The sequence below is a fragment of the Theobroma cacao genome, chromosome 4, assembly GCF_000208745.1.
Source record: "Theobroma cacao cultivar B97-61/B2 chromosome 4, Criollo_cocoa_genome_V2, whole genome shotgun sequence".
NCBI lineage: Eukaryota > Viridiplantae > Streptophyta > Magnoliopsida > Malvales > Malvaceae > Theobroma > Theobroma cacao.
Window position 1 is genome coordinate 380,418 of NC_030853.1, and position 14,561 is coordinate 394,978.

The window sequence follows — 14,561 nt, forward strand, 5'->3', positions numbered from 1 at the left end:
GTCATCCATTCATCTTCTGGCCCTCCCTCACCACACCCCCCCCCCCCCCCCCCAAAAAAAAAAATGGAAGTCCAGTCAATTATTCACAATTATTGATGGAAAGTGATAAAAAAATCTGAATGATCTTGACTTGCAACATTTTTTATTCTCCAGTACTTATCATTTTCCCTTGTTTACTTTATTTTGATAATCTGCCTATTTTCCTTCCTATGGTACAGTCCTTCATGTTTCCTTCAATAAAGAAAGGCATAAGCAATCAACATGAGCGTTGTAGTCGATGGATTATGTATGATCTATACTTTTTATTTTCATAAAATAAAAAAATATTCATTTTATTTCTAAATTTACATAAATAAACTAAAATAGTACAAATTAATAGAAAATTTTAGCCAAAACGGCACCGTATAAACCTGGTCATCACCCTCCCTACTGTATAAAACTTTTCAGCAGTTTTAAGTTATTTCCGTCAGCGTAGACAGTAGAAAGAGGCATGCTCCATGTATGGTTCAAGCCAACTAAAACTGAACCAACATGTCTTAGGAATGCTGGAAAAATGCAATCATCTCAACCATCTAAAGCAACTCCAATCCTTCCTCATAACCCAGGGCCACTCCCGAACTCAGTTCTACATTTTCAAGCTGGTTCGCTTTTGCACACTCAAGATTTTCAACTTCTGCTATGCTCGCTTACTCTTCGATCATCTTTATGCTCCCAATATTTACTTATACACTGCTATGATTACTGCATATGCCTCTCACCCCAACCACCATACTTCCGCTTTTGCTCTTTACCGTCACATGCTTTGCAAAGGCAAGCCAACTCCCAACCATTTTATCTACCCTCATGTCTTAAAATCAGCCCCTGAGGTTCTGGAGTCTCATGGCACACAACTGATTCATTCCCAGATTTTTAAATCGGGTTTTGGAGAATACCCAGTTGTTCAAACGGCTCTGGTTGATTCGTATATGAGAACGGGTTCGAGCATTGGGATTGCAAGGGATTTGTTTGATGAAATGGCTGAGAGGAATGTTGTGTCTTGGACTGCTATGGTTTCTGGGTATATGAGGGTAGGGGATGTTGGGAAGGCTCTTTTGCTTTTCGAGGAGATGCCTAATAGAGATGTTCCTTCCTGGAATGCTGTCATTGCAGGGTGCACACAGAATGGATTGTTTTCTGAGGCTATTTCACTCTTGAGAAGGATGGTTATGGGGGAGAAACAAGGAGTTCATAGGCCTAATCAGGTTACAGTGGTGTGTAGTCTGTCAGCTTGTGGACACAATGTGATGTTTCAGCTCGGTAAATCGCTCCATGGTTATGTTTATAGAAACGTTGTTGGTGATGATTGTTTAGTGGCTAATGCTTTGATAGATATGTATGGTAAATGTGGGAGCTTAGAAACGGCAAGAAGGATTTTTGAAATGAGTTCAAAGAAAAACTTAACATCTTGGAACTCCATAATCAATTGTTTTGCACTTCACGGACAAAGTGACAAGGCAATTAGTCTGTTTGAGGAGATGATCAAGTGTAGAGCCGAGGACGTAAGACCAGATGCTGTTACCTTTATCGGCCTGTTGAACGCTTGTACACATGGAGGATTGGTTGAAAAAGGTCGTGCTTATTTTGAGTTGATGACTAGCAGTTACAATATTGAACCTCGGATTGAGCACTATGGTTGTTTAATTGATCTTCTTGGTAGAGCAGGTCAGTTTGACGAAGCACTGGAAGTCATCAATGGTATGAAAATGGAGCCTGATGAGGTCGTTTGGGGCTCATTGCTAAATGGGTGTAAAATATATGGTCACACGGATTTGGCAGAGTTTGCAGTAAAAAAACTGATTGAAATTGACCCAAACAATGGTGGTTATGGTGTAATGCTGGCAAATTTATATGGAGAGTTAGGGAAATGGGATGAGGTTCGCAAAGTAAGGAAGAAGTTGAAGGAACAGAATTCTTACAAGATCCCAGGTTGCAGTTGGATCGAGGTAGATAGCCAAGTTCATCAATTCTATTCTGTTGATAAGACGCACCCTAGAACTGATGAGATATACAATATCCTGGAAAGCGTGGTTGGTTTGTACTAAGCTCATACTAGTTTGGTACTTTTGCCAGCCTTAGTCCAAATTGTTTACTGTGGCTCATGTGTTCTTTTATTACTGACAAACTGTGGCTCATATGTTCAGAAGCCTGGAACAGCTCTAATTGGAATGTTTTGCCCAGAAGGCAGAGCTTGCTTAGCTGTTGCAGCACCTCAGTGGAACATGTGAAACTGAATGATACTTCCAGCCTGCTTTTAACGGAATTTACAGGAAAGAATGAAACTGCCCTGCCAACTACTACTGCCATGGTACATGATGTGCAAATCAAACTGCTGAAGCTCTAGAGGTGCTAGGGTAAAGAGAGTTCAGAGCTGAAATGACACCGTTTTTTTAATGTTTCCGCCAACATATTTCTCAAATAGAAATGAGAAATGGAGAACAAGAGCAAAAACTAAGATTGTTTGTGTTAGCCACTTATAGGGCTCTTTTTCGTTGTATTCTTCTAACAAGATATACAAACTTTTTTACATGGTTTAACTGCTCGGGATAAGAGGATCCTTTTGGCCGGATGATTCCAGGCGAGAAACTTCATTTTCCAAGACCATGTTCTTCTCTTTCGCTCTTCCCCACATCACGGTGTAGAATCCGATTGCAATAATAACTGATCCAATCACACTGCAAGAGGAACAGATCAAGACCAATTTATCCTTTCTTCAGTTGCAGATTGTTCTCATGAATTACCTTTATATCAATTGAATCAAAGTCTGTGATGTTCTAATGTTGGTGTGTGTTCGAAATTGATATCTGGTGGTTACTTAGGCAACTCATTAACGAGTAATTTTAAGTTCAGACTTCAAGTAGAGTATGACATACCTCCCTAGATAAAGAGTATCACCAAGAAATATGACTGTCAGGACTACTGCAACAACAATTCCCAAGGGCTTGAACATTGAAACATACACAGGTCCCTTCTTCTGTAAGCACCATGTATGAATAGCAATTCGGAACACACTCCCAAATATAGCCTGAAAATGGAAAAAATTGAAGCTAAATAACACAGAATATGGCAATAGTATTCTTAAACAGAGGTTGCTGTTCAACCCTGTTTTGGATTCTCCCAAATATCAATTTATAGAATTGCTCTTAGCTGGAAAAAATGACTAATCCAGCAACAAACTGTTTTAAACTTTAACGTGTGAAACTTCTAAACATCATTAAAGAGTCTTGTAACAATGAACACTTCATCTAGGCTTTGATGCTTATTAATTCTTACCGTGCACACAATGGCAGCCACTTCAACATTAGACTTCAACTTCCATGCAGTTGGATTTCTTTCCAAAATTAGAGAGAAAACCAAGGATTGGATGGTTATAAAGAATGTATAGAAGAAGACAGTCGTCATCTTATCTGGATACTCCTTAACAGTGGCTGCCTGAAAGCATGAAATCATGGCTATGGTTATCCTCCATAATAGGTCACGTATGATCATTAATTTGCTACAAGCAGAACAATACAACTTTTCCTAGCAGAAATTTTCACCCATTTTGAAAAAAAAAGTAAGTCTGAAGATGTGAAATCATTAATGGTGAATCCAAACTGAGTGTTCATATTATACCTGAACAACATTCCACGTTGCAGATGATAGGCAAACCAATACAATAAGAAAGCCTCCAATAATCCACTTAGATTGATCTGAGAGATGTAAATTCTGAGGAAAGTTTGAAGGAGATGAAGCCATCAGGACAGAAGGACCTTTATAGAGAGTCACTACAAATGCTCCTGTCACAGCTACAACAGCACCCAACGCTTTTGCTTGACTGCTTGATCTTCTTAATTCTAGCTTTTCCATCCTATAGCTCAAAACATCATTAAATATGTATCATATAGGGAAAAGGATTCGTCTCTCATACATAAAGAGCAGAAAACATAATTGCTAACTTTTACTTTCTTCATTATTCCACCCCCCACCCTCCTTTTTTTTTTTTTTTCACTCTGGTATTACATACTTAGTCTGAGAATTTAACAGACCCTAGATCAATTTAAAAGTAAAAATTTTCTGCTCAAACTTAGACCATTTCCTTACTACCTGAAGATTACTGCAAGCAGGAAAGTGAAAATGGGGATAAGATTTACTAAAGCCGATGAGAGAGTAGGAGAGCTGTACTTGACTCCAGTAAGATATACAATCTGTCCCGAGCTTCTGCAAAAGAGAAATTTTCTGTTGTCAAACAGTAGGCCTCGAAGAGGAAAATAAAATTCCAAAAGAATGCAAGGTTTATCATATAAGTTCAACCCAGATGCCAAATTTTCAGTACCAACATGAACTGCGTTATTTTTTCCTCATTACCCTATCAAGCCTAGGAGGAAGAATCTCCAAAGCAGTGAGAAAGTCAAAGGAAGTTGCTTATTTCTGCACAAGTAAAATTCAGGACGGTTGGAAACGATTCTCACATAAAACATCAAAGTTTTTCAGCTATGAGCCAATGGTAACAAGGAGAAACAAGGAACAAGAAACAATACCTGCAAAAGATGAGGTATGGGAGAAGGATCAAGGTACCCAGAGCGTTATAGTAGACAACTGAAACAATGTTGCTCATTCCTTTTGTTAAAGCTGCCTTGCTGATCACTGAGATACCCACATCTGTACACTCCACTGTTATCATTGCCACAAACGGTGCTGCACTCCATAGGTAAGAAGTTAACCCCATCTTTTCACCAGGAGAATTTTGCAGGCCTTTTTTTGCCTGATACTTGCCCTTTTTTTCAGCTGCAGGCTGGAGGGAGAGAGAAATGTACAGATATTTTGTCTTCAAACTAGGAACACATTACTCATATGTGATGTATCTGACCCCACAAGGAAAGTAACAAGTTGCTGCAATTTGTTTGATTATAACATGTGGCTTTTAATACTTTATGCCACACACAGCTCAGCAACTTGCATTGAACAAGACTGTCCAGCTTTTTGTACAAGAAGGGTCACATCTCACAACCAAAACCAATTGAATACATAATGAAAAGAAATATATACATACATATATATATATATATATATAATCACATGGTCATCATTGACTTAATAAATATTTTCGTCCTAACATACTTCAATATTTCTCGAATTTTCGAAGTGACCATAGGCCCAGAGTCTGGGCAAAACTTAATACAAACGAGTTCAAAAAAAAAAAAAAAGAAGAAAAAGGGATAATTTACAAATTTACAGGCTCCAAAATGTTTCACAAACATCCCAGAACGTATACTCCGGTTCACCCCTTCCTACGCTTTCTCTTCAAGGTAGGCATTGCGCTTAGACCACCAACGAAGGCCGTCCCAGTATCATTTACGGTTGTCTCCTGAGGCGGCGCACTTCCCTTGGAATCATCTTTATTTGCTGCATTTTGATGGCCCAGATTCAGCTCAGTGATAGACGCATTTTGGAGTCCATCCAATGATCTTTTGGGACTGGAAGATGGTTCAGCCGAAGCAGCGTTATCATCGGCTTTGTCCGTAAAAGCAACGCCATTAGAAGAGTCAGTTGCAGCGACAGGATCTTGGTCGCAAGCAGCATCTGGGTCCTTAGATGTCTCATTTTCGTCAATGCAAAATCCACCTCCCATTTTCAGGTAATCTTTAGACGCTTCCGCTTCAGGAGTGGGATCAACACCTTGGCTTTCATCGGGGTGACCAACTTCCTTTTCATCCATGCAAAATCCACCTCCCCTTTCAAGATAGTCTCTACTGAAGTCCTCTTCAAAAGTAGGATCTCGCACTTCACTAGGATTCTCTTCATTTAGATCATCAGCTGCTTCTTGTTCCATTGCCTCTTCACAAGATGATTCTTTATTGCTCAAGCCAACCTCATCTTCTAGGTCATTCACATTGTAATTCACAGGGTTTCGAGTTCGCATTGACTGAAGACACGAATAGGATTGAAGCAAACCATTAATAACCCAAGAAACAATTTCGATTAGAGTTTTGTCAAGTGGAGCAATTCAACGGAGAAAAGGAAGAAAGCTTACCCTTCGCACTTGCTGTGGCCGATCTAACTTCTCTCCATCAACTTCCTGATAATCGTTGCCACTATTTCCACCAGAAGAGCTGGTTTCAGACTGCTCAAAATCAGGGCTTGCTTTACGCCTTCTTCTTCCCGCACCATGACCTATACGTCTTCCAATCCCAGGTGATTGTTTATTGGTTTTCCGCCTGCGAGCTGCCTGTGGAGGTTGTTCTGGAGTGCTCTTTCCAGGGCTCGTCTGAGGTGGCCTTTTCCTTGATGGCTTAGGCACTGATTTTTCCATGGATTTGCTTTGACGTTGAGAAACAATGTCCTCTTTCCAGTTCGAAGGTTCCCCTGATTTGTCATCTCCACTTTTAACTGGGCTAACTCTTCTCCTTTTCCTACTTTTAGAAACTTGTTGCATGGCATCATCTATCAACTCTGAGGATTGGTTCCCAGTGATTCCTTTAACCGCTTTCTTAATTCTCTTGCTACGAATTTTTGCAAATCTTTCATTGAAAGTGTAAAAGGCTTCCAGTCGCAATTGAGTCTTAATTTAACAAACAAAAATATATGGTATCAGTAACTTCATCTATGACAAGTCCACCAGTGATTACAAAATAATGAAGCATGAGCAGTCACCACGCCATTCTTGATTATTTACTAGGTGACGCTGCAAATGCTATCAAGTGCATCATGTGCACAACCATGTAAGTTTGAGAAGGAGAGGAATAAGTCTCTAACCTCACGTTTTTCGTACTCTCTTAAAACAGGCAGTAGCAAATCGTCTGATTTCTGACTACCCCATCCAAACTTGTCCCAGCATAGTCTGCATGCAATCAAAGCTAATCAGAAAACGTTTATCACATAATCTTATTCAATCTACATAGCATACTCCAGTAAGAACCTCCAAAGTGTTTATGCTAGAAGTCTTCTCAAAATGTTTGCTAAAAGGGAGAACCTGGAAGATACCTTAAAGGCAATAACATGCACTTATTAATTTTCGTTAAGGCTTAGGGCTAAATGTAAGGTAACTCACTTGCGAAGTACAAAAAGATCTGGCCTTCCCCATGTGAAAGGCTCAGTTGACTTATCTACTTGTGGAGAACAATATTCAGAAATAACTGCTTCACTTGGGAAAGATGAAGGTATATGCCAGTTCTTGCTCACATTTCTCTGTACATTGTAGTTCGATAAATTCAAAGATGGTGGAGAAAGCAGAATAAAAATTTTTTGACAAGGAAGGCAATAGAAAAGAATAAGCAGGAAACAATGCACTCACATGCTTGTCCATGAAAATCTGCTTTATGTCATCGATACAATCTGTAGACTGTGTGTTCTTGTCAGCTTGAGAAATATTCTGGTCAAATGAAGACAGTCCTTCAATGGGACTTCCAGAGTCTCTCATGCTGGTTTTTGCACTAATGACATCTTTGTCACTGAATTTTGAACATCTCTTCCTTGCACTAGATCCTTCTTGCACATTAAGTTTCCCCAAGATGGCAGGATCTGGAGACTCAATCCACTCCCGAAATTTATGAAGCCCATCTTCTTCTGGGAATGCATTTAAAACCTCAATAGCATTAACAATGCCAATCCCACTGCATTAAAATGTACATGAGTTAAAGACCAAGTAATTAGCAGGCTAACGGAGCAGAAGTGCATTGAACTAGGCACTAAATACTGATAAATGAATGCAAAAATTCAAAACATAACAATCTCAAATGGAGCAGGTCTAGGAAAAGTGTTAACAATAAAGGGTAAAACTATTTTCTTTTAATTCATCAAATCAGTAGAGCCAAAATGCCTCTATTATTTACCTAACCCCCTCAGTGTAGTCACTGCCAAGAAGCAATGCCATTCGCATTAGCTTTTCCCTTGTTAATCCAATCTCCTTTTCAATGTCCTGGACCAAGAGAGAGACAGAGCCAAGAGAGATAAGCAAACCAAAAATCTGAGGGGAATAAAGAAGAGACATAATGTACACAGCAAGCACCATATGCAGGCCAATACACTGCAAAATGGCCAATAGCAAATAATATTTCCCAGAAAAAGAAGTAAAAACAAGAAAAAGAAACATCATTAGAACAAGGCAAAAGACATACAGTTTGTATATGTGATAAGGATGCTAGAGTCTAGAGAACCGCCAAAGGAAAAAGGAATGAGAAAATGGCAAGCAAAATCTCCATTATAAATATTCTAGAAAAACTATCAAAACGATTGAAAAACCCAAATCCACCCAACTGAAAGCACCCTTTAACATTTATGAAGACTTACTAAAAGAATAAGAAAACTGTGTGTAATATTAAACAAACACTATGAATGAGTTACTTAAAATGAAAAGCAATTGAGGCACAAGAAGAAAATAAGAACTGCTCTGCAGCTTTGTCAGAATCCAGACCTGCATAAAGTAAGTCTCCACATATTTCCGATCATCAAATATATTCTTGTAAACACTTCGTGCCCCAAACAAGAATACATCAGAATCATCAGTGACAACACCATCAACAATGTTAGTTAGCTCCATATAAGCACATTGAGCCTCTGCCTCCATTGGTGCAATAATGTAGGGTAAGCCAAACATTTGCAGCAGTTCCTGCAGAGCACCATGGACACCAAAATATCAGTAGAGACATTAGGCAGAGAGCATTTTGGAGAGGAAAGATTCAATAGCAAATAACATCCAAGTACACCTAAAATCTCCCAATATTGACCATAACAAGTTAGATGCAGTTTTCATGTCTGTTCTCTACCAAGTTATGTCCCTTCTGTTCACCAGCTAGCTCCCTAGCATGTAAGTATGGGAGAGAAAAATTACAAAAGAGGTGTGGAAATGCACATAAGTTCCAAATTCTAAGTCAAATGCCTCATGGATTTTTTATGTGCAAACTAATTGTTCAGTCAGATAAAACCATTTAAATTTTTGCCCTTAGACCCTGTAACTTTATTTTAGATTTGAAATGCTACCTTACCATGTTAGTAAGGATTCCTGTTCCACAAAAGATAACTAACAAGCCAGTCCAAGCAATCTGGTAAACATGACCATGGATGTCCTTTTAAAATGTAACATGAAAGTCAGAACACAAACCTGACACTCTGCAAACATCTCACTACTGACAGATTCTGCATTACGCTCAAGCTTCCTCTGCTCATCTCCTAGATTCATACATTCTTGACCTAAAATTAGCAGTTCCTCATCCAAACTAACCTGTGTAAATTCAACATCTGCATAATCATTGCCCTTAACATTAGACATGTCAGTCTCCTGGTCTGCTTCATTGACATAATTTTCGTAAGTTCTATCCCCTACTAATTCTTGCTCAATGTGAATATCAGATGTTGCTTTGTTCACAGATGACTGCACCACGGGAATGGATGAGTCAACTATCTCAATTGATTGATGCAATGATTTAGCTTCAAGATCATTTTTCTTATCTTCAACCATACTACACAGTTCAGTTTCAACCTCACTTTTCTTCTCACTGACCAGAGTAGATGGTTCACCTTCAGAATCATTTTTCTTATCAACCAGAATGGCACCAGGAAGGTCATCAAGTACCACGTCTAAACTGCGAGAACTATCCTTAGACCAACTATTAGAGACAGTTGACAATCCATCAACCTCATTAGAAGCATTCGACTGTTTCCCTGGAGCCAAATGGACCTCCCTTTCCAATGTTGTAACTAATACTGTGCTTGCAATGTCCCTTGATTGTTCAGAATGGGGACCATCAGATCTTTCACAAGGTTTATATAATAGTGTCCCATTTCTATCAGAAGAATGCGCTATTGGTGACAGCCTCTCTGGAAAATTAGAGGCTTCCGATATACTTAGTTCATCCACACTATACAGCTTCTGAACTCTATCTAAATTTTGACAAGATTTATTATCCTGATTAACTTTACCCTCCCGGAAACTTGGTCCATCCATACTACTTTTGCCATGTGGAGATCCAAAACCTTCATCCACGTTTTTTCCAAATTTTTTTAATTTCTCAAATTCAGAGGGAAAATAATTAGATTTTTTGGCCCCTATATCTGTGAGACTTCTCCTTATTGCCTCCTGCAAATCAGCCTCCTCTTCCAAATAACCTTTCGAGAGCATTACTCCTGATTCAACAGGGCCAGAGGAACTCTTGGGAGCATCAGAAGGTTCTTCCTCCCATTCCACTTCACTCTCATCACTAATATTGCTTTCCTTATAAGAGGGATTATTTTCAGCATCCATACAATGAGCAACACCATCCCATTTTCCTACAGTCGTACCTTCCTCCCACTCACAATCTGACTCAGAATCTGAAGTGTGCTTTCCTGAAGGTTTATTCTCAGGAGAAGGTAGTGTTACAGGATCACCAGCTGCTAAACGTGCAAAGATATCATCATCATCATCAAAAAACTTGTTCCTTCCATCATCTTCAAAAGTTATTTCCATGCAAGCTTCAGTTTTAAACGCAGACTGCTGGTTGCTCTCATTCAAATTTACAGATTCACAGTTACCATCATGTGAAGTTTTTAAAAACTGGTTTTCACTAGATGAATTCTTTGAAGTGCCAATTCTGTTCCTATCTGGCACAGACTGCACATTCATATCCTTATTTGAATTTGTTCTTTCCTGCTCAATCTCTTTCATCAAATCCAAGTTCCTTTGTAAATCACGGGTCATACGAATCCCCATACCTCTCACTCTACTGACACGTACCTGGCCTCTTTCATCCAGATATGTCCCAACATCTTCATCAGGAGCACTAGTAGGCTCATTTGGGACTGATTCTGTCACCACATTGGACTTACAGATTGATTTAACGCTATTTAAAAAACCTGAAGGATGATTTGAATGTATCTCTTGTTGCTTATCTTCATCTCTCTCTTTTCTAGCAGATGTAAGTACCCTGGCATAATTAAGAATTGTATAAACCAACAAAGTTATTATTCCTGTATAATAAAAACCAAAAGAGAAAATGAGCAAGGAGCCAGCCCCTCGTTTGAAGAAGAATTGTATAAACCAACAGATTATAATGATATGGGGTTTCAGCCATAAGTTCATGCCTTGCATGGTCATGTGGATAACAACAAAATCACTACTTACTGTTTGTCTCCGGTAAATGATGATGAAAAAATAAATTCTCTGTTGGCTTCGGAAGCTATCCTTGAAGTTTGTACACCAGCAACCCCTCTCCCAGCAGCAGCCCTCTGCACTTCATCTATCTCTCGACGGAAAGCAACAGTTTTAAGATAAGACTGTATTTGTAGCTCAGAGAATTGTTCAGGTGCCTAGATGTGCAGAAAAGAATCAAAGAAAAAGACCCATTAGGACCAAATAGATCTACCTAATCAGAGTGACTATGGTAAAGAAACATAGCATTAATGTGGGTCTGATATGCATTTTTTTAATAGGTAAAACCAAAGGATATTAAAGAGACTGTCCTATACCTACCCAAATATTCAGCAATATCTCCCAATTCTGATCAAACTTCTTGAAATTATGAAAATCTAGGCTTCAACCATACTTTTTCTGTGTTAGATTGGACCTAGCATAGTCTATTAGCTTATCAAACATATCCACTCTCTCAGACTTCATGAAATTAACATATATTCCCAACTTCCATACATTGCTTCCATCATACTGAAACATCTCAGCATTCATTGTGTAGAGAGGGAGGGTACAAGCTTCTCATATTAAAAACCAGTAACTACGCATCATATCATTGTATCTTCTAAAGTTACATCCCATTGGGTAAATGACACACACACAAGACAGTCCATCAAGTACACCTTCAGGAATCCTATAGCTTGTGCCCTGCAACATCGTATACATTTTGAATCAACATGATCCCATTGCATATTAAATCATCAAAGAAACATACCTTTTTGACTTTTTGATACTTTTGTCTGTTTACAGCCATCAACTTTTCTCTCATCTATAAAAGAGAACATAGCAACAATCATCCAAAGATATTCTGAAGTAGAAGCCTGAAATCCAGACCTGACAAGAATATATAACCACATATATAGATATCATCACCTGAACAAGAAGATCAAGTTGCAGAGATGGAGGCAAAGCAGCTAAAACAGCGGGATCAACATTCCCATGCATTGCTGGCTAAAAATAAATGAGGTTAAAAAAAGTTACATAAATATATGCATAACAATCAGCTGTCAGAAAAGTACTGAATATGAGATCACATGACCACAAAGAGAGTCTGTATTTAGCAAATGGGGCAACAAGACATTTCATAACAACAGAGTTTTCATCCTTTTCCAAACTGAACTGGAGAAAATAATAAGCATCTCAAAAATGCAGAATTTTCTATGACATGCAGTTTTGGAGCTTAAGTACATACTATCCTCAATCTTCCCAAATTCCATTTGCTAGAGTTTTCATACTTCTCCAAACTGAACTGGAGAAAATATAAGCATCTCAAAAATGCACAATTTTCTAGGACATGCAGTTTTGATGCTTAAGTACATAATGTCCTCAATCTTCCCAAATTCTACAATTGCTAGGGTTAAGAATCAAGTTAAGGTTGACCGATTTATTCTGATAACACTTATGACCATGACAAACACTACATGCATTAAGTATTATGTGAAAATACAGGAAAAACTTACAAGTATCATCTCTTCATCTTCATCACCATCCTCTTCAGAATGGATGGCTGCAGCTGATGTTGATGCATTATTGGCTAAATTGCTATCTTCCTGTGCCGCAAGAGATGCTGCCAACCTAAATTAAGTCATCAAAACAAACTATTCACAAACTGAATAGTTGATATAACTTCAATTGCAAATGTTGCTCACATTTCATCCAGCTTTTCCTGATTGTAACTACTTGATGCCATAGGATCATGTTCTGCATCACTCCTCTCCATGTTAGACTGATCCAAATCATTTGAGAAAATCTTCTTATCCTTAGCATTATTCTGCAGTTTAATCAAGAAAACCAAATGTTACTGATATCAAGCATCAAAAGAAAAATAACATGGAGAAAGCAAAACCTGGAAGGCAGAAACGACAAAATCTCTCAACCGCCTATTTATGCATCCCACCTGACTAAGAAGTTGGCGTTGCATTGACTGTGGCAAGGCAGCTAAAACATCTGGATCAATATTTCCATCAATCTCTGGCTGCAAAATGAATCAAGTACAATAACTATCATAAACTAAAAAAGTTGAAAAACATTAAAAGCAATGAGTACTTGAGTAATACTTCCATTAAAGTGGTTAAGTCGACCTTCAAAAAAAAGTGGTTCAGTCTAAAGTAAAATAATAAAAAGAAATACTTCCATAAAGACAGCAACTTTGAGTATATAGTTAGTATTTTCTTACAAGTATTATCTCTTCATATTCATCTTCATTTTCATCGCCACCCCCATCCTCTGCAGGAATAGGCATTTCTGATCTAAAATAATAAGAAACCCATTTAAGGACATACATAGTCGAAAATGTCCCTACAACAATAACCAACTATTTAAAATGCAGCTTACTTTTCTTTGAGGTTTACATGATCGGAATTTGTCAATTCAACAGCATTACATCCCACAATGTTGGCATCATACGGCTTATCTGAAGAAACCTTCCTACCCTTAGCATTATTCTTCTGCTTTTTCCTCTGGTCCTCAAGATCCTTCGCCAGTTCTTTCAGTCTCATTTGCTTAAGCTATTAACAAACAAAAAGATGGAAAAATAACTCAAAAAAGAATAAAGTTTGAATCCAAAAAGAAACAAAAAATCTTTTTTTTCTGGCAGACATTCAAAATTACAACACCTTGGCAACTGCACTGTGGAAGAAGGTGATGGGAAAAATAGTAACCCCTCAACAATTTATTTTTTTTAATTAGTAACATAAATAGTACTTAATTACCAAACTTAGCCTAAAAATTCAGCATTTCAAACTTAAATTTAAAGAAAAGAAAGTACGAAATATTACGTGATTGAGAAGCAATTTTTCAGCGGTTTTACGGATCTTAGCCTGGGAGTTTTCTCGCTGTCGACGGCGAGCGATGACGGTGCGGCGCTTGAGAACCGGCGTGGCACCATCGAAGACGAAAACAGGCTTAGTTTTTAAATACAAAAGTTTGCAAACTCTCCTAAAAAACCCTAACAAATGAGCGTTTCGGACCATTTCTCCTTTCTCGTCTCGCATCGCTTTCATGAATTGAACCATCCAAATACTCGCATCTTCAAAAACAAAAACAAACAAAGTAAAATAATTTGTTTAAAGAATTTAGAATTGTTAGGGCTAGGGATTCGGCAGTTACCGATGGCGAGTTTCTTTCCGGCTAGCGTTTCAACGGAGACACGGCGGCCGACGGGGGCCAGTAGTTCCCAGAGACCGTGAACTCCCATTTTCTCGGCTTGCTCAGCAAGATTTCAAAATTTTTTGTTTTCTAATCGATTTATATAGTTACTTAAAATTCGTTACCGTTGCCGCCTATAGGCTGAACGAGGAAGATGGATAGAAATAACGACGTCGCTTTGATTTCCCATCTTATTTTATTTGGTTTTAACAGGTTCAAGCTCAATTTCTTTCATTTT

General features: G+C 38.3%; 3 protein-coding genes across 4 annotated transcripts; 1 reads left to right on the plus strand and 2 right to left on the minus strand.

The window, feature by feature from the left end:
- LOC18600723 (pentatricopeptide repeat-containing protein At1g33350) lies at nucleotides 368-2,573 on the plus strand. Its single transcript, XM_007031343.2, has one exon. It carries the CDS (start codon nucleotides 498-500, stop codon nucleotides 2,079-2,081), a length of 1,584 nt encoding a protein of 527 aa, XP_007031405.2. The 5' UTR covers nucleotides 368-497; the 3' UTR covers nucleotides 2,082-2,573.
- Nucleotides 2,401-4,834, minus strand: LOC18600724 (WAT1-related protein At3g28050). 2 transcript variants are annotated; one of them, XM_007031344.2, is made up of 7 exons: nucleotides 4,557-4,833; nucleotides 4,384-4,446; nucleotides 4,123-4,236; nucleotides 3,652-3,886; nucleotides 3,310-3,468; nucleotides 2,910-3,061; nucleotides 2,401-2,711 (listed from the first exon to the last, which is right to left on the minus strand). In XM_007031344.2, the coding sequence occupies exons 1-7, from the start codon at nucleotides 4,742-4,744 to the stop codon at nucleotides 2,570-2,572; spliced, it is 1,053 nt and encodes a 350-aa protein (XP_007031406.2). In that variant the 5' UTR covers nucleotides 4,745-4,833; the 3' UTR covers nucleotides 2,401-2,569. The 2 variants fall into 2 exon arrangements, with proteins under 2 accessions (XP_007031406.2, XP_017975769.1); XM_018120280.1 differs by lacking the exon at nucleotides 4,384-4,446 and having other exon boundaries at nucleotides 4,557-4,834.
- On the minus strand, nucleotides 5,105-14,411 carry LOC18600725 (DNA repair protein UVH3). The gene is made up of 18 exons (XM_007031345.2): nucleotides 14,285-14,411; nucleotides 13,954-14,204; nucleotides 13,511-13,683; nucleotides 13,353-13,425; nucleotides 13,074-13,151; nucleotides 12,826-12,947; nucleotides 12,637-12,751; nucleotides 12,050-12,127; nucleotides 11,892-11,945; nucleotides 11,114-11,298; nucleotides 9,116-10,916; nucleotides 8,429-8,623; nucleotides 7,848-7,933; nucleotides 7,310-7,628; nucleotides 7,067-7,203; nucleotides 6,772-6,856; nucleotides 6,050-6,577; nucleotides 5,105-5,941 (listed from the first exon to the last, which is right to left on the minus strand). The coding sequence occupies exons 1-18, from the start codon at nucleotides 14,370-14,372 to the stop codon at nucleotides 5,297-5,299; spliced, it is 5,013 nt and encodes a 1,670-aa protein (XP_007031407.2). The 5' UTR covers nucleotides 14,373-14,411; the 3' UTR covers nucleotides 5,105-5,296.

Bases quoted from the DNA above. Each gene is read 5' to 3' on its own strand.
- LOC18600723 (XM_007031343.2), top strand. From the start codon at position 498: ATGTATGGTTCAAGCCAACTAAAACTGAACCAACATGTCTTAGGAATG.
- LOC18600724 (XM_007031344.2), bottom strand. From the start codon at position 4,744: ATGGGGTTAACTTCTTACCTATGGAGTGCAGCACCGTTTGTGGCAATG. The intron at 4,447-4,556 runs GTATTGTTTCTT...TTACTTGTGCAG, and splicing joins CCATACCTCATCTTTTGCAG to AAATAAGCAACTTCCTTTGA. The intron at 4,237-4,383 runs GTAATGAGGAAA...TCTCTTTTGCAG, and splicing joins TTCCTCCTAGGCTTGATAGG to AAGCTCGGGACAGATTGTAT.
- LOC18600725 (XM_007031345.2), bottom strand. From the start codon at position 14,372: ATGGGAGTTCACGGTCTCTGGGAACTACTGGCCCCCGTCGGCCGCCGT. The intron at 13,684-13,953 runs GTAATATTTCGT...GTTTGTTAATAG, and splicing joins AAAAATTGCTTCTCAATCAC to CTTAAGCAAATGAGACTGAA. The intron at 8,624-9,115 runs GTTTGTGTTCTG...GGTGCTCTGCAG, and splicing joins AGATGTTTGCAGAGTGTCAG to GAACTGCTGCAAATGTTTGG.